Source organism: Meles meles, chromosome 8 (genome assembly GCF_922984935.1).
Source record: "Meles meles chromosome 8, mMelMel3.1 paternal haplotype, whole genome shotgun sequence".
Classification (NCBI taxonomy): domain Eukaryota; kingdom Metazoa; phylum Chordata; class Mammalia; order Carnivora; family Mustelidae; genus Meles; species Meles meles.
In genome coordinates, this window is record NC_060073.1 from 607,061 (window position 1) to 633,965 (window position 26,905).

Below are 26,905 nucleotides of genomic sequence, written 5' to 3' on the forward strand. Positions count from 1 at the left end.
CCGGGCCGGTGTGGGCAGTGAGAGGCCGAGCCCCCTCAGCACAGCCCGGGGGTCCGCAGTGGAGAGAGTCGGCCCGGCTGTAGTGAGGGCGGTGTGGAGGGCCTGCGTCCTCCGGGCAACACCGCCAGGACGGCCCCTCCCCACATCGCCGGTGAAGAGGCCTGGCTCCCAGGACCCCTGGGCCACCGCTCGAGGACTGCAGCAGACACCGAACGGAAAACCGAGAAGAGTCTGTATTTCGCGTGTGAACCGGTCACTGCGTCGCCGGGGAAGCACTCGTCCGCTCACGGCCAGGCCTAGAGCAAGTCGTAGAAGTAGTCCAGGCCCTGGCCCAGCTCCCACATGGACACGCCAACGCCCAGCTCCCGGGCCAGCTCCAGCCGCGCCTGCACAGACTGCCACCGCAGGAGCGTCAGCCCGGCCTCCCCACCCCGGCCCCCCAGCCCCGGCCTCGCTGAGGGCAGGGGTCATGGTGGGAGGGGCTCCACCTGCTGCCCCAGCCCACCCCCAGCATCCAGGCCGGCCCGTACCTTCAGAGTCGGGTAGAAGACCACGTGCCTCCCACCGCGGCTTCTGCAAAAGATGATGCGCTTCGGGCTCCTGCGGCCCCTGCTCCTCCCGCCACCCCCGGCGCCCGTGGGAGGGAGAGCCGGCCCCCCTCCCCTTCCCGCAGAGGTCTCTGCATCCCGCAGGGAAGGGCCCTCCACGGGTCCCACTGCTTGGGCCGCGCCGCCCTCGGGAGGCGGTGCTCGGGCTGGTGGCCCCGGAGCCCTTGGCCAGCCTGGGCAGGCACACCCCTCACCGAGGGCCTCCTGCCGGACACTCACTTCTTGTACTCGAAGAAATGCTCTGCGGCCTGGCTGTCCCACATGATCCGGGGCCTGTGGTCCTTCAGCATCTGGATGTACCTGCGGGAGGCCGCGGCATGGGTGTGGGCGTCCCGGAGACTGCCCAGACACCTCAAGGGGCCACGCCAGTCGGGGCTGTCACAGGCAGGCAGGGGACGCGGAGGCTTCGGCCCCTGTCGGTGTAGGCAGTGCCCGCAGCACCCCCCACCGTGGGAGGGTCATGTGTGCACCCGTGATACGGGAGCACAGAACTGCGCCCGGGACCCTCAGCCCTGGGCCTGGGACCCTGGCCCGCGTGGGCTGGGGGCGTCGAGTCCTCCCTCGGGGGCCGGGGAAGGACAGAGCTGCCGACAGACGGCTGCGGAGATGGGAGCAGCGGGCCCGGCGGCACCCGTGGGCTGCGCGGCTAAGTGTGCGACAGCACCAAGGCGCTGGGTGTCCCGACTGGGCCTCTTGCTGTGTCCTCTCTGCCCCACGAGTGTCTGTGTGGAGAGTGAGGGCACGTGCGTTTGGGGGCAGAGCAGGCGCCCGTGGGACTGCTGAGTGTCACAGGAGAGGCAAATTCACAGAACGCGGCTCAGTGGTCACCGGTCAGCCAGGGAGCTGCTGCTGAGAGGGTCCAGGGCTTCTTTTTGGGTGAGGAAACTATGGAATTTGAGGGGTCAGCGGCACAAATGAAGGCACCGAACGGGCCTGTCTGGCAGGCTTGGCCACGCTGAGTTTGTGGGTGTGAAGGACGCCTCCCCCAACGGTGACAAGGCCTCAGAAAGGGGGTACTCGGAAAGTACCACGGAGGCCAGACAGAATCAGGGTGCGTGTGCGCGAGACCCACCACAGCGGGGGGGGAGGGCCCTGCGGGGGGCGGGAGGGGGGCAGGGGCCCCTCCACTCCAAAGGCAACTAGCCTGTGGCTTCTGTGGCAGGGCCTGAGGTCTCCCTGCATGCCACACTGGGACCCCTGCCCCCACGAGACCAGAGGCACGCGACGGGCTGGGCCGAGTCTAAGCCGTCCACGCTGGACCGCTGCCGAGCTGGCCTAACGACCTGCTCGCACCCCGACTTCAGGAGGGGTCCCTGCCGGCCCAGATTCCTGACCTCCCCCTGGCCAGGTGTCCCAGCGCCTGACAAACACAAAGGGGGGACCCACATGCCCGGCGGCCTCTCCTCGTTGCCTGCTGCAGCCAGAGCCACCTCATCCCAGCCCCTGCCAACCCCGAGCCCCCTCGGAGCGGTCCCGACCCAGCCTCCCCAAAGGCCGTGCGACAGTCTTCTCGGGCCGGGGGTGGGGAGAGCAGGGTCTCTCTGACGTAGGCCCACGCTAGAAGTCCAGTGGGTTCTGGGCCAGTCACATCTCGGGTGACACGAGGACCCTGGCCTGCAGGGCCCCCTGACAGGCAGTGGGGCTCCCCCAGGGCTGCCCCTCATGGGCAGGGCACAGCAGAAGGCACCCAGGGAGCCAGGCCGTGACGGGTGGGCACCCTCCAAGCAACGTGCAAGAGGCGGCCCAGGACCAAGACAAGAGCAGGCTGCTGGGAGGCAGGACCCAGCAGAGGAGGACGAAGACCAAAGCAAGGCTCAGGGCCGCAGACCCGAGCAGCAGCCCAGGGAGGCCGCCCAGGGGCTGCTGGAGTGAGATGGGGCACGGCGATGGGGACACAGCAGGCTGCCTGCGAGGCCCTGCTGTCCTTGACCAGGAGTGGGATTCCCAGCACCGCTGTCAGGCCACAGGGACTGGCCTTGCAGGGAAGTGTCCATCCCAAGCCCCTGAGTGCCCGTGACGCTCTGGTGCCCTGGATCTCAAGGAGATTGACAAGCATGACCTGCCCGTTAGGGACCCATCTGGCTGTGATCCAGCTGGGGCTGACTTTCCCTCGGGTCCTGGGGGGAATCCCTGGGCAGGGACAGGAGAGGCCCCGCGTGTGGGGGCTGCAGGCCCCAAAGGTTCAGGAGAACAAGTGTCCACCTGGACTGGTGCTGGGGGTCTTGCGGGGTTGGCTAGGCCCTAGGGAACATCTCGGCCCGCCAGCGAAGCAGGACAGCCTCTCGGGCAGGGCTTGGCAGGCACGGGGACCTACAGATCGGCACCTAGACCCACACCACCTCCTCGGGGCTTCACAGCTGCCCAGAATCCCCAAAGCTGGAGACTGACCAGGCCACACAGAGGAGCCTGGCCATCCTCATGACAGGTCTGTGTGTTGTCTGGGGATGGCCAACAGAGACTGGTAAGTTGGGAGGGACTCTCAGGCACTGCAGACCACGGTCCCTGAGGCCCCTTGGCAGCCACAGAACCCAGGCCTGGCTGGCAGAGGCCAGGAGGCCACAGGCCAGGCCCGAGGGAGCTGGCCTCCTGCCCCCACCACGGGCTCCTGGCTCCATCTGGGGCTGAGCAGATGGTGAAGGGTCTGGTCCCACACTCCCTGGAAGGGACTGGGGACACCTGCCGCACCGGGCCAGGGCTCAGCGTCGGAGAGGCCAAGACAGGGATGGCAGATGACCCTGAAACAGGCTGCCCCGGCTACTACTGGTGCAGAGCTGGTGAGCCCGAGTGGCCGCGGGGTCCCCAGCACCCTACACCTGGCCCGTTGCCAGCTGCGTGGGGAACGGGGTGCATCACGGCAGGTTCCTGGGGGGGGGCTGGCCAGGGTGTGTCTCCTGGTGAACTGCCTTTCTAGGGTGCCCGACCAGGACCGCCGCCCCCCCCCCCCAATCCAGAGCCTTGCTGAGCTGAGCTCTAACATCTGGCTCTCGGATCAAAGAGGCGTGGCCCTGAGAGGGGCCCCCATGTCAGGCCCCTTTGCAGGCCGGGAGAACTGCCCGGAAGAATCAGGCTGTGGGCAAAGGAGGGGGAGACGGACCCGCAGGGGCCCAAAGGGCAGCTCCTGTCCGTGTTACGTCGGCGGGAGGCACTCAGGTGCGGGGGGCTCACGCCGGGTGTGGGGAGAGTGCTCAGCCCACGCTGGGGGGGGGCCAGCCGCCATCACCCCGCTCTGTGTCCTTTGTTCTCACCAGGAGCTGCGGTCCTTGTCGGGACTGCAGACTGACCTGGGGTGGGGGATGTGATGCCCTCTCTAGGCTCGACTCCCCTGTCGAGGAGGCAGGGGACATCGCTCCCAACCCCGGCAGCCCCGTGAGCCCTTCCACAGGGCCAGCTCACTGTGCCGCGAGGCCCAGGGAAAGTGCTGTGCCAGGAACAGGCTCTGCTTGAGACCCGCTTTGGCAAAGTCCCCCTAAACGTGAATGTGACTGCACGGGGGGCTGTGGGCAGTGACCACGCTGAGGGCCACGTGTCTGCCCCTCCACACCTCACCTGGGGCTCGAGGCTCAAGGGTCCCTTGTGGGAACTGCAGCCCTGTTTGTCACTGGACCCGTAAGAAGCCCTTCCTGGGACCCCGGGGGGCTTCTCACAGGGCTCGGACGCCAGCCCCCCAGGCACCCCCCCCACGGCCTCTCCTGCCCACCGTGGAGGGTGCGGCCCCCCGCCTACCAGGATCCAGAGGGGACTCCCAGGGGAGAGGAAAGCGAAGCAGGAGGTGGCCCCCCCGGGGGCACCTGGTCCTTCCCTCAAACATCCCAGGGACTAACGACACCTTTATCCGCCCGGATCCCACTGCACAGGCCAATGAAGGACTAGATAAAACCTGCGGCGCCGGCCCCTTCTGCCCTGCAGCCTGTGATCACCCGGGGGCTGTGAGGGGACAACGGGGGACACTGGGGGGGACATGGAGGGGGACGAGGCGGGGTATGAGGAGGGCCCCAGGAGCCACCATCAGGACCACAGTCTCTCGCCTGGTCTCAGGGCACCAGGCCTGGCCCCATTCTAAAGTGAGGCAGGCAGGGGCCTGGGGTGGAGGGGACTCTGGGGCAGCCTGCCGCCACCGCCCTCCCGAGAAGCAGACGTGACCCCTTGCCTGCTAAAAAGCCTCAGGTCGGTCGACACCCAATGCCCAGAGGCTATAGTACTGCCCACCCACCGGCCACAGGCCCATCAGCACCACCCAAGGCCCCTCAGCCCCCCTCTATGGGACACACCCACCAGTCGGGGCTGAAGTGGGACAGGTGGCCTGACCTCCACGTGCCCTTGAGATGCAGGGGCCGTGGCCCTGCCACCTCAGCACCGTGCCCACTCGGACACACGGGAGGCCCTGCTGAGCTGCCCTCTGCTCGCCAGGGGGACGCGGAGGCTGGGTGGTGGCCTCCTGCCTGACTGGTCAGGGCGGCCTGTGTTTATCCGGGACACACGGCCCAGCCTCCCGCCAACCCGCTACCCTCAGGCCAGAGCCATGCTGCCCCCTCTTCGGAGTCCTGCCCGCAGGGGAGGGGCTGGCAGCCTGAGTGGGGGACCTCCCAGAAGAGGGTGAGGAGCAGGATGGGGGGGCAGCCAGGAGTCCCGCAAGTCTGGGGGCAGGCGGTGGGTGGGGGCTCGCGTAATCAAGGCCTCCCCGCCTCCCACAGTCGGGGGCTTGATGCTGGTCGCCCCTGGAGGCCTCGTGGTGTCTTCTAGCATGGGACCAGTGGGTGTGTGCGGGACTCACGGCTAGACTGGGGGTTAACAAGCCTGAGGATCCACGCCACGGGCTGCTGTGGGCCCAAGTGTATACGGTGACTCTCCCCCCAGAGGTGGTGGCAGGGATGAACTGCGTCCCCCAGATTCCTATGCTGGAGCCCCGACCCCCAGCGCCCCAGGATGTGGCCGCATCCAGAGCTGGGACCTCTCCAGAGTTGCTGGAGGGAACACGGGGTCCCCGGGGTGGCCCTGATCCCGTGTGACCGGGGTCCTTACAGGAAGAGGGCATCGGGACACGGGACATGCACTGAGGGACGACCCGTGAGGACCCAGGGGGAGCACGGCCATCCGCAAACGAGGAGAGAGGCCTTGGGGCAGGGGGCGGGGGGGCGCCCTGCCCGCTCCTTCATCTGGGGCTTCGTCTCGGGGACCGGGGACAGTGAGGGTCTGCAGTGTTGGTACGGCAGCGCAGGCGGCCTGAGCGCCCCAGGGCTTCCACGTCCTGGCTGCCCAGGCCTGGGCCAGCAGAGCCGAGGCTGCAGCAGGGGCAGGCAGGGGGCACTGGGGCCCTGTGGCCTCACAGGCAGGGTCCCACGGCCGGCTGCGCAGTCGGCACACAGCGCTGCGAGGCTCCCTGGAGACTGGGGGCTGGTGCTGGGAGCCCAAGCTCTGCACGCGGCTCTGCCACTGCCTCCACGAGCCAGGCACCTGGCCAAGGACACGGGGCAGAGCAGGGGCCCCAGCAGTACTTCTAGAACTTTCTTAGCAATCCCATCAGTGCGGGCTGCAGTGGGGGAGGGGCAGTGCAGGAGGAGCACAGAGCGGCCCTGGCCGGAGGGACAGGTGAACAGGAGCGGGGAGCTCTCGGGGACGGGGCGGCCCGGTGCCGAGAAGCCCAGTCTGCCTCAGGAGGTGAGGCGGCGCCCCTGCCAATTGGCCAGGCACCACCTCAGTCCCCAGGAGCTGGGGAGCCGGTCCTTGGCCTCCTGTCCTGGTTCCTGCTGTTGATGCCATGCCACCTCCCCAGGCCCTTCCCAGCAGAGAGCGGCAGGTCCTCGTTCGGACAGAGCGCGCCCAGTGCCGGGGCAGGCGAGGGGTGGGCACTACAGGCCCGCACTGGACCCCGGCATCAGCTGTGCAGACACGGGACGTGCTCCTGGTGGGGCCATCACCAGCCCGTCCCCGCCACAGAGCACAGCAGATCCTGATGTCGCCCCAACGGAGGGGACAGCCAAAGTGAGAGGTGGTCACGGCTCCCCCACGGGCATTCTTCCTTGTCCTGGAAGCCCCCCCCCCCAACCCCGGGTAGGTGGCGAGGAGCAGCCCCTCAGAACGCGTGAGTCTAGCCAAGGGCCAACCGAATAGCTTCTGCCCCCGGAAACCGCCGGAGGGGTCTCCACGGACAACAGGTCCGGACAGGCGTAGACAGGCCTGGCAGGGCAGCATACTGAGCAGTCAGCCCCCCTGCCCAGGCTGACACGCCAGATCCCTGGCCGAGGCAGGCCTGCAGGTGACCCACAGAGAAAGCGCCCCCAAGAACGGCAGGGGCCACGGGCAGGCCCCCAGGCCGCAGACCCAATCGGCGCCGACGGACAGCGCTCCAGAAGAGCGGCCAGACGCCCCAAGAGAAGCACATCTGGAGGCCGCCCCAGGAGCACAGGTCCGCAGGGCAACGGCCAGACAGGAGCACGGGGAGAGAAGCGCCGGCAGACTGGACCGGGGCGGCCGGACTCTGAGCGTGGCTGTCGCAGCCAAGCCCACACATGCGAGGAGCAGGAGACGCGCGGCGGGACACCCAGCACGGCCCTCTGGACGTGAGCCCCACTGCACGGGAGCGGGAAAGGCAGGGGGGGACAGCGCGCGAGCCCCGGGCACGGGACGCCGATGAACACCGAGCGAGAGAGCAAACAACGTGAGCGCCAGCGAGCGGGGACGACCGACCTGACGCACGAATTTGAGAGCCCAAAGGAGAAAAGAGGAAAAAAGGGACAGAAAAAAAAAATTTGAAGAAACTGGCCAAAATTTTTCCAAATTTCATGAAAAGGATAAAGACACGGATCCCAAAAACTCAATGCAAACCACAGAAAGGAAAACGCGTGAAGGGACGGCCACCAAACTGCGCCCAGCGCCGGGGCCGGCAGCAGGAAGACAGGGACGAGACAGCCTGGGGCCACGCGTCCGGCAGAAGCGTCTTCCAAAAAACCAGCGCCCACTGAGGCTGACGGAATGTGCCACCAGCAGAAGGGAAGGAAGAGCCACGAGGGGGCAGGAGACGACCCCGCAGGGAGTGTGGGTGTGCGCCCGAACCGAGGGCCTCCCGGGCCAGGCCCGCCTGCCTCTCGCGCTGGGCAGGCAGTCTGCCCGCCTGCGGACGGGGCGGAACCTCAAGGGGTCAAGGGGTGTCCCGGCGGCCGTGCTGGGACAGTGCCGCCCAACCCAACAGACTCAGACCCTGCCCGGCCCCTCCCCAGGTCTAAGCTACCACCCCCGGGAGACTCATGGGAACGAGGGCCGGGGCGCAGGCCAGCACAGGAGGCCGTGCCACGTCGTGGGGACCCTGGGCTCACCTGGCCCCGATGACAGGCTCGCGTGTGTCCCTGGAGGCTGCATAGTCCATGCCATAGAGGTTGAGCCCCAGGAGGATCTTGCTGCGCCACTTGGACTTGGGGTCCAGGACCTGGACGCAGGCTCGAACCCAGGACAATGGGGCATTGGGGCCAGGCCTGCGGGAGCGAGGGAGGAGTGGGTTTCAGCCGCCGGCAGAGGCCTCCCGCCACGCACCGTGGGCACCCCAGGCCTCGGCAGCGGGCCGCGCGGGGAAAGGAGGGCAGCAGACAGCAGGACTCCTGCGGCACCTCCCCGCTGGAGCCCCGCCTCTGCGGCCCGCGCTGCGACACCGCCCGGGCCCCAGGCTCCCTTGAAGCAGTGACCCCACCCACAGGAGCAGCTTCTCCTTGGCGACAAGGCAGGCTCGGTGCCAGCGGACAGATGGACACCCCACGATGGTGTTCCCATGAGGGCTGTCCTCTCCCCTCTCATGCCCCGAAAATGCGAAGGCTGCTCAGTGCAGGGGCAATTGTGGGCTTCGGGGGAAAAGGGACCAGGCCGCCTACGTCCCTGGAACCAAGAGCTGACGGCAATATGGCCCCAAGCACACTGGTGACAAACCAGGCCTTGCCCCTCCGCCCATCCGGTGTCCAGGCCCCAGACGAGGTGAGCATCTCTGTCCCAAGGCACGGCACCCACGGGGCCCTTGGCGCACACACTCACTGCTGCGCTGTGGGGTAGTCGTAGGTCATGAGGCTGAAGCCATCCAGCACAGGGGCCAGCTGCTCAAACTCCTTGTGTGTGAACATGCCCAGCTGCTCGGTCCTGCCACAAGAGCCGTGTGTCCTGCACTGCCCATCGCTCACAGCCCAGCCAGCCCCATCCCCGGCTGGCACCTGAGCCCACCCAAGGACCCGGCAAGCGGGCTGTGGGGGCTCCCAGACCACGCCCCTTCCTTCTTCCACTCTAGAGGGCTGCAGGTCACTTTCCCTGGAAAGTAACTTGTCACTCAGCCCGCAGCCAAGTCGGGGCCACACTCCAAGGGCAGGGATGGGCTGAGAAGGCCACCAGATCCAGCCCCATGCTGGCGTTCTTGCAAAGGCTCCTATCTCTCCGTCCCGGCCCTTCCTGCCTCCCCTCTAGACGGTTCTTCCTACACACCAAGCTGGCTGGCCTGGGCAGGGTGGGGCCCTGCAGCCCACTGTCCCCCCTTGGGGTCTGTCTTCCCCTAAAACTTCCTCCTACAGCTCCCAGCCTGTGCACCTCCGCAGCTTCTGCCCTCCCCAGACTCCCAACCCTCGCCATCAGTCCCTCCTGCTCCACCCCACACGGTGGGTACCTCCCTCCTCCATCCCCGACCCGCTGCCATGTCTGCACTCGGACCTGCTGTTGCAGTCGCCCCAAACTGCCGGGGACCCCACTCCTTTTTTTAGAGAGTTTATTTACTTGACAGACCAGAGACCACAAGTAGGCAGAGAGACAAGCAGAGAGAGAGGAGGAAGCAGGCTCCTCGCTGAGCAGAGAACCCGATGCGGGGCTCGATCCCAGGACCCTGAGATCGTGACCTGAGCTGAAGGCAGAGGCTTAACCCACTGAGCCACTCAGGCACCCCAGGGGACCCCACTTCTCATGGTGCCGACTGATCTCTTCCCCGGGGAGGCTCCTGTCCCATCTCCCTGCTCCCCGGAGGCTGCGTGCTTGTAGCTCGACGCTGCATCCCTTCTCCTCTGTCTGCTCTCTGCCCCCAGACACCAGAGAGGGGTCACCTATTGGTGGTAAAGCCAAGTCCCACCCCCGACTAGCTCTCTGGCGCCCGGTCCTCCTTGGGGTCAGTGCAGGTTCTGTGCGTGGCCACTGGGCTCTGCCACCAGCCCCAGGGCGGCCCGCACAGCAGCCCTGCTGGGCACCTGACAGATGGTGTGTGGAAGGCAGGTGTCACTGCCCACGCTCTCCCTATCTGCTCCCCACAGGTCTGGGGGACACGCAAGCCCTCGGTTCCTCCTCCACCGGGAGCTCACAGCTCGGTGACAGCTCTAGGCAGCAGCTCCACGGGGCAGGCTTGCAACCCCGGGGGCAGGGCTCAAGGTCAGCACGGCTGCCCGACCCAGCAGGCCTCCGGGAGGTGGACGACGGGCACGATGGCGTCCCCCCACACGATCACGTCCTGCCACAGAAAATGCCAGGACGCGGGCTTTGTTGGGCCTGCTGGGGAGCCGTCAGCAGGTGCGTACGGGGTCCCCGTCGTCCATGGGATGAGCTCCTGTGGCCACCACCAGCCAGAGCCGCGGGGAAACGCTGGGCTGGCGTACGGCTGGGACGGTGCACACCCAGGTAGCCAGGAGGGCGCCCATCACACCTGAAACCCCACCCTCAGCCCTGACCACACTGGCCATGGTCCCCCCAAGATCCCCCCTCAGCTGCCTTAGCGTGGTGCATCTGCCCTTGGTGGCTAGAGAATGAGGGTCGGGGTGTCGGGGTGTCTACTGCCTGCCTCGGTGCCAGGAGCTCAGGGTAAGAACCCCTGGGCACAGATGCACCCACCACAGTCCTGCCCTTCCAGGCCAGGCCCAGGGGGGCGGCCAACCCGTCACCACCCTGACTCTTCAGCACCTCCTCCGCACCCCTGCCCTATGCCTGTACCAGAAGCCGCTAGGCTCTGTGGAGAGGGCTGCAGGCGGGCACCCCGGCCCTGCCTCTGAGGACGGCGCCTCCTGCACCCATCCCACGGATGGCTCCTGGCCACAAACAATGACAAGGCCAAGCCACCCCCGCTCCCGAGCCACCCACAGAAACTGAGAGACCCGGGAAATGGGCACCAAGTGCCATAGCCAAGCCCACAGGCTCTAGAGGGCCTATCTGGGCCTTCGCAGAGGAAAGCTCCTCTTTCAGGCCCAGGCCCAGCCCCAGCTCCAACCTCAGGCAGCCGCAAGAGCCCCTGCCCCAGGAGCAGCAGGCCCCACCAGAGCCTCAGGACACGCACCCCCCACGCATTCACCAGCATGCACACAGACGTCTGCACGTGCAGGGTGAAGGACAGACAGGGCTCCGGCTGCGCTCCCTCCTGGGCTGAGCAACGCCTGCCCTGTTCTAGGAGGGAGGTGCCAGCCTGGGGACACAGGTGTGGACTGGGGACCTTGAAAGCATGGGGAGAAAACTCAGCAAGCAGGCCGATGCCCAGGTCATGCAAAGGGCACAGGGGAGCACAGTCCACAGCCTCTGGTGACACGCGGTGGGGACTGGGGGGCACGAAGGCCAGGCCAGCGCTGCCCCAAGGAGCAGCGGTTGTAGCTGCTGGAGCGCCCTGCTCCACGCGGCAACTGGCGCTTCTGTGAGCGCCACTCACATAGCCACTGGGCTCTGAACCACGGCTGGACATCCCAGGCCCCGGAGGCCCCTCCATGCGGTTCCCACCCCTCAGCACATCACCCCGTGGCCACTTGATGGGGGGCCAGCTGCCTCCTCCCGGGCCAGCGGCGGGAGTGCAGCCTGTTCCTGTGGGCCACAGCGCCGGGCTAGCAAAGGCCAAGCAGAGCCCCAGTTGGTCCCACCCGGACCTCTGTAGTCAGGTGCCCAACAACACCCCGCCACTGGACCCGGGGTCTGCCCCTGGTCCTCACGACAGAGCTGGAACATCCATGGTGCCGGGCACCAGGTGACGTCCTGGGGAGAGGGGACATGGCTCCAACAACTGTCCCCTGGGGTCCAGAAGGGTGAACAGCCGGGCTGGGGAAGGAGGCCGTGTAACCACATGGCCCTGACCGCCCAAGGACCTGTCTACGTCGTGGGGAAGGTCCAGAGCTGCACCTGAGAGTAGAAGTGTCTAAAAGACGTGGCCCTTCAAATTTAAGAACCTCTAACGTCTCCCAATGCCTGGGGGGAAGGGTGCAGCCTTCCGCTGCTGACGTGCAGGGACATGCCGCCATGGCTGATATGGGTCCCCAGCCCCACAGCATCTACCCACCCAGGTCTGCCACCGACCAGGAAGGAGCGGCCTGCCCCCAGCGAGCTTGGTACTTACCCGGGCGTGACTGCCGGTGGGATGACCAGGATGGCCAGCAGCCGAGCCTGGTGCAGGGCCTCAGCCAGGTGGGTGAGCATGTGGACGAGACCCCTGCGAAGAACCCGGAGATCAAGGACGGGAAGCCAAGGAGCCCAGGCACCCCTGCATGGGCACTTACCACCCTGGAGGGTTTCAGTGTAGCCCTGCACCACGCAGACGCCCAAGGCAGCCTGGCAGGTCCCGCAGGGCCACCCGCCTCCCAAACTGGGCCTGCTCAGAACGTGCCTGGTTCCTGTCCTTCCTTGCTCAGGGTCACCCTCAGAATGGCATGGGGAAAAAAGGGGCGTCTGGGCAGCATCCCGTCACCTTTGGACTCTCCCAGACACACAGCCTGGCCCAGGGGTGAGGAAGGACCTAAAGGTGTCCTGGGTGCTGACCTGCTAGTGACTGCGTCAGCCCAGGCCAGGAAACACCACTTGACCTACTGGGTGTCACACAGCACCTGAGAGGTGCCTCTCGGGACCAGAAAAGCAAGGGCAGCCGCACCAGCCAGGCCTTGTGCTGAGGCGGAGTCCTAGCCTAGCGCCGCAGAGCACTGGCCCCAACTCCCCAGCCCCCTCTGGTGGCCACCCCTGAGCCTGGAAGAGCCAGACACAGCCATCTGTCTCAGTCCTAGGGTGGGGGGTGAAGAAGGAACACGGGGGGGGGGGGGGGGGGGGGGGGCAGCAGGTGCGACTCTCCACTCGGCCTGGACAGGTCTCAACAGGAAGTGGGCCACCAGGTGGGGGACAGAGGGAGCTGCAGGCATGGGCTCCTCGGGCCCCTAGAGGCACACCAGGTATGGCCAGGGGGATGGAGACTAACCCGGCTCCGGGCCCCCCCTCCCCCTCATGCCACGCAGCGAGGACCACCAAGGGACAGGCACACAGGAGCCCTGCAGGAAGCCAGGCTGCCTCTGGGCTGTCTGGCCTGGGCCCGGGCCGCAGAGCACAGTGAGTCCAGTGTCCACGTGTGGGCCCAGCGGAGGGGCTGGGGCAGCGGGACGCTCCCCAGCAGGGACGGCGGGTACTGTCCTGGCTGCCCTTGCACAGCCGGGGCCCAGGGCCCAGTGCCCACCTCAAGGCCCCACACACGTGGCAGGGTATAGGTGTGGCCCCGGCCGTCTGGATGAGAACGGGCTGGGTACCGACTGTGGGAGCGTCGGCTCAGCAGGAGTGTGGCCTGGCGCGGGGGGTCTCTCCTGCAGTGAGGCGGCCTGGGATCCGGTCAAGCTCCTGCAGGGCACGTGTCCCCACCCACGCTGCCAACAGCTGTCACGTTGTCTGCAGCACCGTCACCAGCTTTCCTAGCTTTCTGGACGACCCTGGGACTGCGTCTTTGTGAGAAGGGAAGGCTGGTGTTGTGCTCCGGGGGCAGCACTCACCAGCTGGGAACCCAGGGTCACCTGTGCCCTGGGCGCGCACGGAGGGGGCCAGGTCACTCACTAGAGCTGGGCGCCAGCCCTGCCTGCTCCAGCTGCTCAGAGCATCTGCTCCTCCCCAGAGGACGTATGTGGGAGGGAGGCCGGAGGGTGCTGGACCCTGGCGTCCAGGGCGTCCAGGCAGCGCTGTGCCGTCGTCCCCAGCACACCACACAGGCCATGTGCCGCACAGCATTTGCCCGCAACGGCCTTTCCAGGCTGACCTCACCGGAAGGAAACGGTGCCCTTGGACATCTCGTCAGACGCCCCAAAGAGGGTGACAGGTGGGACGGCCTCGTGAAATATTCCCATCATGCCTCACTGCAGCCCGGCCCATCCCGTCCTGGGAGATGGCTCCCAGGTAGCATGGTGGCCCGAGCCATCTGCTCTGCTCTCCGCCCAACTCCACCTGCCCACCCTGCTGGCCGGCCCGTCACCCGTGCCTGCGACATCCTGGCTACGGCTCAGGTGTCCACCCTGCAGTGAGCGGGCAGAATCAAGCTGCCTGGTGAGAAGCTGCAGGGGAAGGGCTCCAGCTCCACCTCCAGAAGGTTCTGCAAGGTCACCCTGTCAGGGCTGCTGCCTGGGAGAGGTGAGGAGGGTCTCTCGGCTGAGCCAGGACCCCTCGCACACTGGCCCTATGCTGGCTCCCGACAAACACGGGAAGCCCCTCAACTTGGCTCACGTTATCTCACCCACCCTCCCCCACAAACTGGGCCTCAGGGCGTTCCCGGGGCTACGGACTTGGGCCCAAGTGCGGTGGGAGCCACAGCTGCCCAGCCAGGCCTGCCCCTCCAACCCTGGGCAGGGAGTCCCCAGGCCCGCCGGGCCCCAGGAAGAGAGGAGAGCCAACGGCACGCCTTCCACCTGCACTCCGATGGCGCCTCTGAGCGGGCGGAGAACGGCCTGCAGCCACAGGGGAGGAAAGGGGGGGCCGCCAAAGCCCAGGGCTCCCTGCTGGGGCAGCTGGGCATGGAGAAGCAAGGTGGGGGAATGGCTCAGGCTTTGAGCTGAGACTCCTCCAGGCAGAAGAGGGAGGGGACGGCTATTCCAGAGCCAGGGGTAGCTGGCCGCCAGCCTCTGCTGTCCCCGGCCCCGTGTAGGTCACACCACTGCTCTGCTGTGCAAACATCCAAAGCGCCCCGCACAGGAGAGCTCGACGACACCCGGTCCTTCGTGGGGCCGACCCCATGTCCCTGACAGAAATGGGTGGTGGCCGCTGCAGGCGACACCTGACCACTCCCACTCTGCCTGGTCACTGTGGTCACAGGCGGTGCGGGTGCCGCTGCGAGGGGAGCACGTAGAGCCTGAGGGCCTGGGCGGCTGCTCTTGTCCTAGATGACCCGGAAACCGCGCTCCACAGGTCTCTTCTCGGCAGAGGAGCTCCTGCTCACGTCCTTGCTGTTACCACCTGGGCCGGCCTCCCCTGCCAGGCATCCTGGGGGACGCGTATCGCACTCCCTTCCCCATCCATGCTGCGTGGCGAGGGCTGGACGCCGGCCCTCGAATGCTGCTGAGGTGCTGTCCCTGCCCCGGGTGTGGACTGCAGGAAGAAAGCCCTCCCCATGATGGTGCTCCCTCAGTCCTTCCCTCGGCCTCCTCCAGGACGCCGGGGGGCCAGGGAGAGCGCACAGCCCACTCACACGTGCTTCTGGCTCAGCAGCTGGTTCCAGACCTCCACCACGAAGCCGTCAAAGTGTTGGCTCTGAAAGGCACAGGGCAGGTGAGGAGGGTCCGATCGCCTCGGAGGGGTGGGTGGGAAGAGCCAGCTACCACCACACATCAGGGAGGTTGTGGCAGGCCCCGAAGCCCCTCTTTGAAGGGGGCAGTGTGGAGGTCCCCACAGGAGCCGGGAGCAGAAGGGCTCAGCCTCGTGTGTCCTGTGCACTCATGTGCCTCTCCAACCCCAATCCCTGGGAGCCTGGAGGGCCAGGAGGGAAGTGGGCAGCCAGGTGTCTCCCAAGGGAGGCCTCCCTAGCCCAGAGGACCTCTGTGGCCAAGAGGAAGCCTAGGGCAGCCCCTGCTGACCCCATGCAGTGCCAGGCCTCACCTTGGCCACCTGGACCATGGTCTTGCCAAGCTCTTCTATCTCGTCCTCGCTGTCCAAGACATTCCGGAAGTCCTCATGAGTCCAGTCCTCAAACAGGAGTCGGGGCACTTGGGGGAACAGACCCACACAGGGATTGTGATCCCTCTGTACTGGGCCCTGCCCTCAGGGTAGCCGCTGGCCACCACAGCAGAAGGACCACACAGCTGAGCGCCTGTACGGCCTGGCAAGGCAGGGCCGTCGGGTAACGCCGACCTCTTTTCCCTGCACACACCACGTTTCCGGACGCCCAGACCCGCACTCCTCCAGCTCCTCACCGCCTGGCTCCTGCCGGACTGCCTTCCGCCCGGGCCAGTGCCCCGCCGGCCCCACCCCGCACGGCTCCTCCTGCGCAGCTGTCACCGGCTCCCTTGCTCCAATCCCCGGGCCCTGCTAATCCCACTGCGCTCTGGGAACACCCCTGCCAGCTGTGAGCCCCGGGACCGGGCAGGGAGGGCTGGCATCATTCTCGGCCTGGTCCCGCCAGGGCCTCCACCTCACAGCGTGTGGCTGAAGGGCCAGGTGCCCTGACAGCGCGGGCCCCCCAGACTTACCTATGCGTAAGCCCTTGGCCTGCTTCCTGACCGCTCGCATCCATCCTGTGGCACGAGGAGAGCACCGTCAAAGCAGGGAGGCAGGAAGACCCAGCCCGCTCCCAAGGGAGAAAATGCTGGGGCACCGGCAATGGGGTGAAGAGCGGAGGCGGCAGGAGAAACTCCGTGGGTCCAGCTCCCTCCTCCTCTTCCCCTCCCTTCTTCTCCCTTCCCCTCTCCTCCCCCTGCAGAGTAGCCAGGGCAGGTCAGAGCTCTGGGCCACCAGAGACGAAGTGGCCACATCTAGAGAAAGGTGGCCTCCGAGGGGGCTGGGACTGTTTCCTGGAGCTAAAGGGGTGCCTGAGGGCCAAGGTCCCAGTGCTGCCCAGCCTGTGTCCTCTGACACTGCTCTCCCAGCATCAAGGGATGGCTTCGGGTCTCGGAACACCACAACCAGCTAACACATCCCCTCTCCAAACCCCGGAGGGGAACCGCTATGTGAACCTGGGTGCGTGCTCACAGAGGTGGCTGCCAAGACAGCTGGGCCCTCCCAGACACCTCCTCCCTGGACCCTGTGTACAAACCACCGAAGGGGACAGAGTTTGGGCCAATGGCAGAGAGTCTCACGCTCGTGCACACACACTCAGCTATACACACACTCCCAGACACACAGAGTCCCACCCTCACACTCACACAGGCGGACACGCACTCACACCCTCTGAGCCCTCAGGACCAGCACAGATGAGCAGCAACGCGAGAACCTTGGTCCACGTCATGAAGGCCCGTGACCTCGAACATCTCCCGACCCCGCCGCTTCAGCTGCAGCCACACGGGCGAGATCTGCGTGAACTTGCCCCCGAAGACCTTTGCGACATCATAGCCATGGCTGTTCCACTGGCAGAAAATGGAGAACAGGAGAGCGCACTTGCGGCTGTGGACAGAGGGCCCTAGAGACACCTCTGGACCGGGACACCACAGGCCCCCCAGTGCCATGCAAGACAAGTCCCCAGAAAACCCACAGGACGGCTGTCACTTGTTCGGTCACTCTCTCCCCATACCCCTGCATGGCAGCAGTCCTGGGAGTCCTGGGGCACCGGCAATGGGGTGAAGAGTGGAGGCGGCAGGAGAAACTCCGTGGCTCCAGCCCCCTCCTCCTCTTCCCCTCCCTTCTTCTCCCTTCCCCTCTCCTCCCCCTGCAGAGCAGCCAGGGCAGGTCAGAGCTCTGGGCCACCAGAGATGAAGTGGTAGCACCGGCCACATCTAGAGAAAGGTGGCCTCCAAGGGGGCTGGGACTCCAGTGGCCACCTTACCCCCAGGACCTCCCTATCCGCCCCAGGGCCCGGCTTACCGGAGTGACGTAGCCCAGGACATCCCCGGCAAAGTGCCTCTCCCGGGCCTTGGCTGAGCAGTAGCTACGATGCTCCAGAACGACATCCTCAGCCCTAAGGTCCGTCACCACCAGACCCCGGTCTTGGACAGGCTTCTCTGAAAACTGAGTCTGAGATCAAAGCAACAGGATCAAAGTCCACAGGTAGGCCACAGTACCTTGCGCAACGGTCCTCCGATCAGGCAGGTACTGTGTCCTGGGACCAACACGGCGCCGCTGACCGGAGCCCACAGGGAAAGGCCCACCCTTGAAGAGCTGACAGTCCCTAAGGACTCGCTCTCCCATCCCAGCAAAATGGCACAAAGGCGGACGAGTCTCCTGTCGGATCCGCCCGACTGCCGCGCATGTGACGGGACTCCACAAGGCAGGATGAGAGTGTGGCCGCGGGAAGCAGCAGAGGCAGGGTGAAGGCCGAACTCTGGGCTAGCGAGGGCCAGCACGCCCTCAGCCCCATCGCCAGAAACTGCTCCCCCTCAGGCCGTCAGCCAGAGCCTGGGGCAGTACTGGCCGGCGGCCCAAGGAGGCCAAGGCCCTAGGCTCTGGGCTCAGAGAGTCCAGCATCACAGGCCTCGACACGGGACTCCAGGGGGCAGGAAGAAGCCAGCCTCCAGAACATGCCTACCTTCTCCAGCAGCGTCTTCGAGGCGGCCTTTCCGGCATCTGACTTTGACAGAGTAGTACGGACGGGGCTGCAGGCCAGAGCGAGCCACAGTGTGCCGAGCAGTGTCCTCATGGCGGGAGCGCCACGGTGCGCTCCAACCTCGGGGGCCGGGGGCTGCGGGGACGGCAAAGCACACATGACTGCCTGCAGTGTGCGGTGTCCCCTCTGCCAAATGGAGCCCTCACAGGGCCTGGGTCCTCGTGGCACTGGCCTGGGCACTGGTCCCGGGCCAGAGCCCTACCCTGGGCTAGCCCCAGCGGCCTGCCCAGCCCCCGGCACTGCTCGGCCCCTTGTCCTTCAGATGCCCAGAAAGGGGCCTCCCTGCTGCTATTCAGAAAAGCTTCCCCACTGCCTCCGGGCTGCCCTGACCACGGGTGCCATCTGGGAAAACGGCGGCTGCCACCCACTAACCCAAAGAAATCCAGGCTACTGAAGGGCTTAAGTGTAAAACAGCAGAGCCATGGAAAGGGCTAGAAGAAAACATGGGTGTCTGCTTCCGTAAACTCAGGCAGAGAAGGGCCTTCCAAGTACGCCAGCAGCGTGGAGGTTAGGGAAGAACACGCCAACGGAATTCATCACACAGAAATGTGGCACTTTAGGGGCGCCTGGGCGGCTCAGTTGCTGAAGTGTCCGCCTTCAGCTCAGGTCATGCTCTCGGGGTCCTGGGATCGAGCCCTGTGTTGGCCTCCCTGCTCAGTGGGGAGTCTGCTTCTCCCTTTCCCTCTGCCCCTCACCCCCGGCTTGTGCTCTGTTCTCAAATAAACAAATAAAATCCTAAAAAAGAAAGAAAGAAAGAGAAAAAGAAAGAAACGTGACACTTTGGGGCGCCTGGGTGGCTCAGTTGGTAAGCAGCTACCTCTGGCTCAGGTCATGATCCTGGGATCGAGACCCGCATCAGGCTCCCTGCTGGTGGCGGGGCGGGGGGAGCCTGATTCTACCTCTCCCTCTGCCTGCCGCTCCCCCTGCTTGTGCGCTGTCAAATAAATAAATAAAATCTTAAAAAAAAAAAAAGTGACACTTTCATTTAGGAAACAAAAAAGCAAATTTAAAGAATAAGCCAGAAAAAAAATAATTAGAACGTACTTCACAAAGCATTCCTACCCATCATCTATCCATAATGAGCAAAGAACTCTTACAAATCAAGAAAAAGAGTCGGGGCACCTGGGGTGGCTCAGTCGCTGGGTGTCTGCATTCTGCTCAGGTCATGATCCTGGGGTCCTGGGATCGAGCCCCACATCGGGCTCTCTGCTTGACGGGGAGCCTGTATTTCCCTCTCCCACTCCCCCTGCTTGTGTTCCCTCTCACTGTCTCTGTCAAATAAATAAATAAAATATTAAAAAAAAAAAAAAAAGAATAAGGGGCACCGGGGTGGTTCAGTGGGTTAAAACTTCTGCCTTCGGCTTGGGTCATGATCCCAGGGTCCTGGGATTTGAGCTCCACATCGGGCGCTACTCAGCAAGGAACCTGCTCCCCCCCCCACCCCCGCCTGCCTCCCTGCCTACTTGTGATCTCTCTCTGTCAAATAAATAAATAAAATGTTAGAAAAAAAAGAAAAAGAGTACGAGGCTCCAATAAGGGGCGCCTGGGTGGCTCAGTCAGTTAAGCAGGTGCCTTCGGCACGGATCATGGGATCAAGCCCCATATTGGGCTCCCTCCTTGATGGAGAGCCTGCTTCCCCCTTTCCCTCTGCCTGCTGCTCTGCCTACTTGTGCTCTCTATCTGCCAAATAAATAAATAAAATCTTAAACAAAAAAGAAGAAAGACACGCCAATAAAAAATGCCCCACTGCAAAAATATAGGAAATAACGAGGTGTAGTCATACCTCTTAGTACACAGAACTCCTTAGTACACAACTTAGTACACAAACTCCCTAACACACAGGCACCCCATACAGACTGCTATCACAGATACCCTGTAAAGCCAGGCAAACCCGGCAATACAGATACCCCATAATAGAGATGCTGTGTAATACAGACACATTGTAACATAGAGATAACCCATAATGCAGAAATACCCCACGTTATACATGCCCAAGATACAGAGATGCCTGTAACACAGAGACGCCCTGGAATAGGTAGAGATGCCCCAGAATACACAGAAATCCCTGGAATACATAGAGATCCCCTGGAACACGCAGAGACATCCTGGAACACACAGAGATGCCCTGGAACACGCGGAGATCCCCTGGAATAGGCAGAGACGCCCTGGAATATACGGAGATCCCCTGGACTATGCGGAGATCCCCTGGAACACAGAGAGATCCCCCAGAATACGCAGAGACATCCTGGAACACACAGAGATCCCCTGGATTAGGCAGAGACACTCTGGAATACGTGGAGATCCCCTGGACTACAGAGAGGCGCCCTGGAATACGCAGAGATCCTCTAGAATAGACAGAGATCCCCTGTATTACACAGAGATCCCCTGGATTAGGCAGAGACGGTCTGGAATAGGCAGAGATCCCCTGGAACACGTGGAGAACCCCTGGATTAGGCAGCAATCCTCTGGAATAAGCAGAGATCCCCTGGACTACAGAGAGGCGCCCTGGAATATGCAGAGATCCTCTGGAATAGGCAGAGATCCCCTGGAACACGCGGAGATCCCTTGGATTAGGCAGAGACGCCCTGGAATACGTGGAGATCCCCTGGAATACGCAGAGATCCCGTGGAACACACAGAGATCCCCCAGAATACGCAGAGACATCGTGGACCACGCAGAGATCCCCTGGATTAGGCAGAGACGCCCTGGAATATACGGAGATCCCCTGGACTATGCGGAGATCCCCTGGAACACAGAGAGATCCCCCAGAATACGCAGAGACATCCTGGACCACACAGAGATCCCCTGGATTAGGCAGAGACGCCCTGGAATACGTGGAGATCCCCTGGACTACAGAGAGGCGCCCTGGAATATGCAGAGATCCTCTGGAATAGGCAGAGATCCCCTGGAACACGCGGAGATCCCCTGGGTTAGGCAGAGACGCCCTGGAATATACGGAGATCCCCTGGAATACGCAGAGATCCCGTGGAACACACAGAGATCCCCCAGAATACGCAGAGACATCCTGGACCACACAGAGATCCCCTGGGATAGGCAGAGACGCCCTGGAATAGGCAGAGATCCCTTGGACCACACAGAGATCCCCTGGAACACGCAGAGATCCTCTGGAATAGGCGGAGATCCTCTGGATTACACAGAGATCCCCTGGAATCGGCGGAGACGCCCTGGAATATACGGAGATCCCCTGGACCACACAGAGAGGCCTTAAGTCCCAGAAACAGCGCTTCCGCTTCACCGGCAATTGAAGGAGTTGACTCCCAGTGCTGGTGAGCACCAGAGACGACGATGCTAACAATGTGGACCTGGGGCAGCAACAACTCACGTCAAATTTGCACAGATATTCTGGATGACAATCTAGTCATAAATATACTTTCCAATACGTTTCCTTTCACAAATTAGAGTCTGGGGGACTCCTGAGCTTCTGTGGGGAACAGAGGAGGTTCATCCTGGCACTGCCCAAGCAGGGTAACCCACGCTTCCGTGTGCTGAGTACGGACAGGCACTGGGGTGCTCGGTGCACAGTGCACTGGTGGGTGCCAATGTTATGAAACGCACACATGCAAAAGGATGCCAGCCTTGTTCAAGAATTCCTGTGTGTATACACACCTCCAGAGAAAAGTACGGAAAGGGCGATGCTACAAAGTAAAGGAGGGGGCTATGTGCCCATCACCCTGCATCTCGTCGGCTCAGCTCTATTTTCTGGCTCTCCTGCTGCCCGCCACCCCCCCCACTCCCCAGCCATTCTGCCTCCTTGTCGTTCACTCTCAGCGCAGTCGAGTAACAGGCAGGCCCGGGCTGGCTGTAGTCTTACTGCGGCTCTGAGGTGTGCTGCGTGTGGTCCACAGGCTCACGGCAGGACGGCCCCTCCAGACCAGCCGAGGAGCCACTTGGCGGCAGAGCCAGAGCAGACCCCGCAGGCCCCACGGAGCCGGCAGAGCCTCCCGATGAGCAGTGGCTGGGGGGTCACCAGAGCCCCAGGCAGGGTACACCCTGTCAGGTGCTGAGAGTCAGGCCCTCTGCAGCACTCACCCCTCCATCCCCTCCATCCTGTTGACCTCCTGGCCAGGAGCCTGTTTTGACCTCCTCCCAAGCCCTCCTCTTCAGCAACTTCCCCTGGCAGAGCAGCACAGGCTGCATGGCTTCCGGCTGTCACTCCCTGGGCAGCCACAAGGCACACCTGCCCGCGGGAGAACACAGGCCAGGGTGAGGAGCCCTGGAGGTCCCTCCCCAAGAGGCAGGGAGGCACAAGGCTGGCCCAAGGGCTCACAGCAGGACAGAAGGGACACAGCCGCAAGGGCAATTCTGAAGGGGCTGTGGGGAGGGAAGCAAAGACCTGGGCCCAGACTGCCACCCTCTGCCCCCTCCCCTCCCCAGCAGCCCCTCTCCTGACACTTCCTGGCATCAGAATCATCAAGGACAACAGTCCCTGCCCCCCCATCTCGTGACCACAGCTCTGACTTGGGCTCCCTCAGCCACAGCAGAGGGCAGGTGGCACAGAACTCATCAGGTTAGGCTGACATCGTGGCTGCCGAGCTGGGAGGGGCTCACTCTCGGAAGCCTGGCCGCCGGGAGCCAGACAGACACCTGAGCAAACACGCTCGCACGAGGGGCTGCAGAGCTGAGAGGACGGCTTTGCATCCAGGGACACGCGCACCTGCCGGCAGGAGCTGCATGGAGGGGGGCGGAGGGCCTACTCTGCCAGGCACCCCCCCTTGACCCCCGCCCCCCTGGGTCCCCGCCATGACCTCAGTCTCCTCCTTGGCTCCAGGGTGGAGGTCTGGGTCACTGAGTATGGAAAGTATGAGAAACCAAGCGGAAGGGAGGTCGTCAAGCAAACCACAGTAGCCTGGGGTGGGCCCCAGTAGCCGCCACATCCTCTGTCCACAGACTGCCCCACCTACTGCCCACCCACCTAGGGACCCCTCTGCCTACGGCTCACCTGCCCCTTGACCTATTGCACCCCATGGAGAAGGAAGAAAGAGGAAAGGGCGGAGATGGAGCTCGTCTGGGGGAGGGAGATGGACCCTGCCAGGCTCCGTATACAGTGGAGGCAGCGACGGAAAGAGCCAGACTGAGCTCAAGGCCGGGACTCGCACTGCTACTGACTGCGCCCAGCGGCCAGCCCCGGCCTGAGGCGCGATGGCATCATGAGCGGGTTGCTCGTGAGCGCGGGGCTACTCCCTGACCGGCCGTGCGCTTTCCAGACCGAATGCCTGACCTCTGGTAGGGAGGACACACTGTGTGAGCGGCTGGGACCTGGGGGGGCCTAAGCAGCAGCAAGGCCTTGTCTGGCGCCTCCCACGGCTCCCTGCTACGCACCGCGGGCACCCGGCCACCCTTCCCGAGGCCCGAGGGCAAATTCTCCCATCATGCTCTCTGCAGAGCCCCGGCTCTCATGTCGGTTCTCCCCGCACCCACCAGTGACCTCCTTCAGGCAGCACGGGCCCGCAGAGTGTGCTGTTGGTGACCACGTCACGTCTGGGGTCCCCGAGAGGGGCCCTGGAAGGCAGGGGTCTCCGATCTGCTCTAACAGCCGAGAGCCCCTGTGTCCTGGGGACTCCAAGCTCCTGGGAGGACCGTCCGCCGTGTGCCGACAAAGGACAGCACGTCACTGCAGTAACTTTCAAGTGTTCCGTGAGACCCCCAGTCGCGGCGTGTCACAGGCCAGAACAGGTGTGCGTGTGTGCACGGCTGTGTGTCGCGTGAAAGCCGCTCACCAGAGCTGCCCACGCTCGGGGAAACGCTGCGAATTTTCCTAACCTCATTTTCAAGAAACTGGCTTTTAGGGGCGCCTGGGTGGCTCCGTGGGCTGAGCGTCCAGCGCCCGCTCTCGGCTCAGGTGGCGGAGTCAGGGTCGGGGAGAGAGGCTGCGCGCTCAGCGGGGAGTGGGCTTCTCTGTCCCCCCACGTGCTGGGTGGCTCACCCCGACACGGACACGTCTTTAGAAAAAAAGGAAACAGACTTGTACTCATCAGCCTGGTCTCACTCTTCAGTCCTACGCAGCGTGAGGAACGCTCACCGCCGCGCCCCAGTGTGTCACCAGCACGCGGCGGGCCACGAGCCACGTTCTGGCCAACAGAGTCCGGCTGTTCCGCCGCAAGCCAACGTTCTGCTCCGCGCAGTCTCGCCCGCACAGGTCCTGGAGCCCACCGTGCTCCCGCGGGAGGGGCGCGCGCGCTCTGGGAAGCCAGGGCAGCGTGAGAGGCAGGACCAGCACCGCCCGGGGACCTGCCTTGCCCCCGCGCCACGTGCCAGGCCCGGCCCGGGGAGTGGGGTGCGTCCCGCCCGCAGGTGACGAAGCCGACACAGCCATGGACCCCAGACGCCACAGGGGGCTCGAGGTCCATTTTGCCACCAAACCGCTGTCCCCTGGCTCTGCGGGAAGCGAGGGGCCAAGCACCTTCCAGAGTGCGACTCTGCGGCTTTCAAGGCGTGTGGCCGAACGCAGAGGGGCCCGGCCGGGCGACCCCCAACCAGCACCGGCCACCTGCCCCGCACTCCGGCTTGGCCTCTGGGCCAGGGTGGCCACCACGCCCTGGCTCACAGCCCAGCCTACTAACTGCGCTGGTCACCACCCGTCCCACGCCCACTCCCACCGTTTGGCCGGAACCGGCTCTCACACCTGTTCTCTCCCAGGCGCCTGCACGCTCACACGCCCCTGCTCACACCTGCCCTGCACCTCACACCGCCCCGCACGCTCACACCAGCCCTGCACGCTCACATGACCCCGCTCACACCCGCCCCGCACACTCACACCAGCCCTGCACCTCACACCCACCCCGCACGCTCACACCAGCCCTGCACGCTCACACGACCCCACTCACACCTGCCCCACACACTCACACCCGCCCCGCATGCTCACACGACCCCGCTCACACCTGCCCCACACACTCACACCCGCCCTGCACGCTCACACGACCCCGCTCACACCCGCCCCACACACTCACACCAGCCCTGCACGCTCATACGTCCCCGCTCACACCTGCCCCGCACGCTCACACCCGCCCCGCACGCTCACACAAGCCCTGCAAGTTTACACGCCCCCGCTCACACCTGCCCCGCACACTCACACCCGCCCCGCACGCTCACACGACCCCGCTCACACCCGCCCCGCACGCTCATACCCACCTAAGTCACGCTAAGCGTACTGGTCACACTCGTCTCCTCCTCAGGTCCTCCCTCCCGCCCCGTCTTGCACACACCGGCCCCGCACGCTCTCACCCGCGCTCGCGGCAGCCCGCACGCTCCCCGCTCCACCTCTCACACCCGCGCTCCCTCGCGCCGCGCCTCCTGCTCTCACTCGCGTCCCCCGCGAGCCCACTTCGCGGCGCGGAACTGAGGCCGCGCGAGGAGGAGGAGCAGCAGGCGCCGAGACGCGGGGCGCGGACACCACCCCGACCGGCTGCCGCGGGGCTCACCTTCACGTACCAGAGGCCGCCGGACCACCCTCGCGCGCGGCCGGAAGACGCTCGCAGGCGTTGCCGGAAGTCCCGCCCCAGAACGCTGGAGCGCAGCCGCCGCGCACGGCACGCCGGGGTTGGGGCGGAGCCGAAGCCCGGGGGCGGGGTCCCCGGTGTGAGGCGGGGCTGGGGGCGGGGCCGGGGCGGGTCTGGTGCAGGACGCGGTCGGGGACGGAGGACACCTCCGCCAACCGAGCCGCGGGGCTCCGTCCTGCCTCCAGGGTCTGCGGCGGCCGGCGGCAGCTCCCGCAGGCCGGAGCCCCCCCAGAGGCAGGCAGAACCCCCTCCGGCCCAGCGCGGTCGGGAGGAATGGGCACCGCGGGCACTGGGCACGACGTGGCCAGCGATTCTCGTCGCCAGGCGTTTTACTGTGGGTGCAGCCCCCGCCCCCATCCCTAGCTGTTCCGGGCAGTCTCCCGCAGAAGACCGCACGGCCGTCCCGCCCGGCTCTGCCCCTCCAGCCCCAGGGCGCGGCCTGGCTCGCTTCCCCATTTCCGCCGCCGAGACGCGGCTTTCTGAACCGATCTTCGCTCTCTGTCTTCCTAGTCCTGTTTCCTTCTTTCTCTTCCCCATATTTCCTGCCAGCTGACCCTCCGCAGTCCTCCCGGAGAGGCCTGGAGCCGCTGCGAGCGCTGACCCACGTTATGTGCCCGTGGCCACAGGCAGCTCGTTGTTCCTGGCAGCGGGCTCAGCCCTGCGGCCTGACCTTTGGGTAGTGACCCCAGGTCAGGCAGAGCTGTGGAGAGGACCCCAGTCAGCTCTGCTAGGTGCCCAGGTACCTGCTCAGTCCTGGGAATGCTGAGGAGACACCGTAGTATCAAAGGTCTAGTGAGAAAGGCATTCAGGCATGATTCAGTGTCGAAATGAGCTCCTGTTGGGGTCAGAGGTCTTCAGAGCAGAAGAGCAGCAAAGTCCACTTGGGGTTCGCTCTGAGCCAGCACTGCCTGAAACTCAAGAGCAGGCAGGAAGGAGGGACAGTGCAAAACCCGCTCCCCCCGCCCCCGGGGCAGCGTTCTGGGGTCTCAGGCTCCCTGCTGGTGGATGCCAAGGGGCCCTAGAACCTGGCTAGAAAACTGACTTTGAATGGGTCCACAAGTTTCAGCCACAGTAAGGTTTATTTTGTTTTATTTTATTTTAAGATTTTTATTTATTTATTTGACAGAGAAAGAGAGAGATCACAAGCAGGCAGAGGGGCAGACCGGGGTGGGGGGGAGCAGGCTCCCTGCTGAGCAGAAAGCCCAATGTGGGGCTCCATCCCAGGACCCTGAGATCATGACCTGAGCCGAAGGCTTAACCCACTGAGCCCCCCAGGCGCCCCCACAGTAAGGTTTAAAGTGAAGCAGAACCACAGTGTTAGCGCC

The 26,905-nt window shown here is 64.6% G+C and overlaps 1 protein-coding gene across 2 annotated transcripts; it reads right to left on the reverse strand.

Annotated features, from left to right (window-relative positions):
* Positions 1–215: 215 nt before the first annotated feature.
* Positions 216–25,617, reverse strand: CHID1 (chitinase domain containing 1). 2 transcript variants are annotated; one of them, XM_046015264.1, is made up of 13 exons: positions 25,513–25,617; positions 17,986–18,138; positions 17,325–17,474; positions 16,738–16,870; positions 15,998–16,042; positions 15,408–15,514; positions 15,001–15,062; positions 11,917–12,009; positions 8,622–8,723; positions 7,919–8,074; positions 828–908; positions 531–573; positions 216–395 (listed from the first exon to the last, which is right to left on the reverse strand). In XM_046015264.1, exons 2-13 carry the CDS (start codon positions 18,094–18,096, stop codon positions 297–299), a joined length of 1,182 nt encoding a protein of 393 aa, XP_045871220.1. In that variant the 5' UTR covers positions 18,097–18,138; positions 25,513–25,617; the 3' UTR covers positions 216–296. The 2 variants fall into 2 exon arrangements, with proteins under 2 accessions (XP_045871220.1, XP_045871221.1); XM_046015265.1 differs by having other exon boundaries at positions 25,503–25,617.
* Between the last annotated feature and the right edge of the window lie 1,288 nt (positions 25,618–26,905).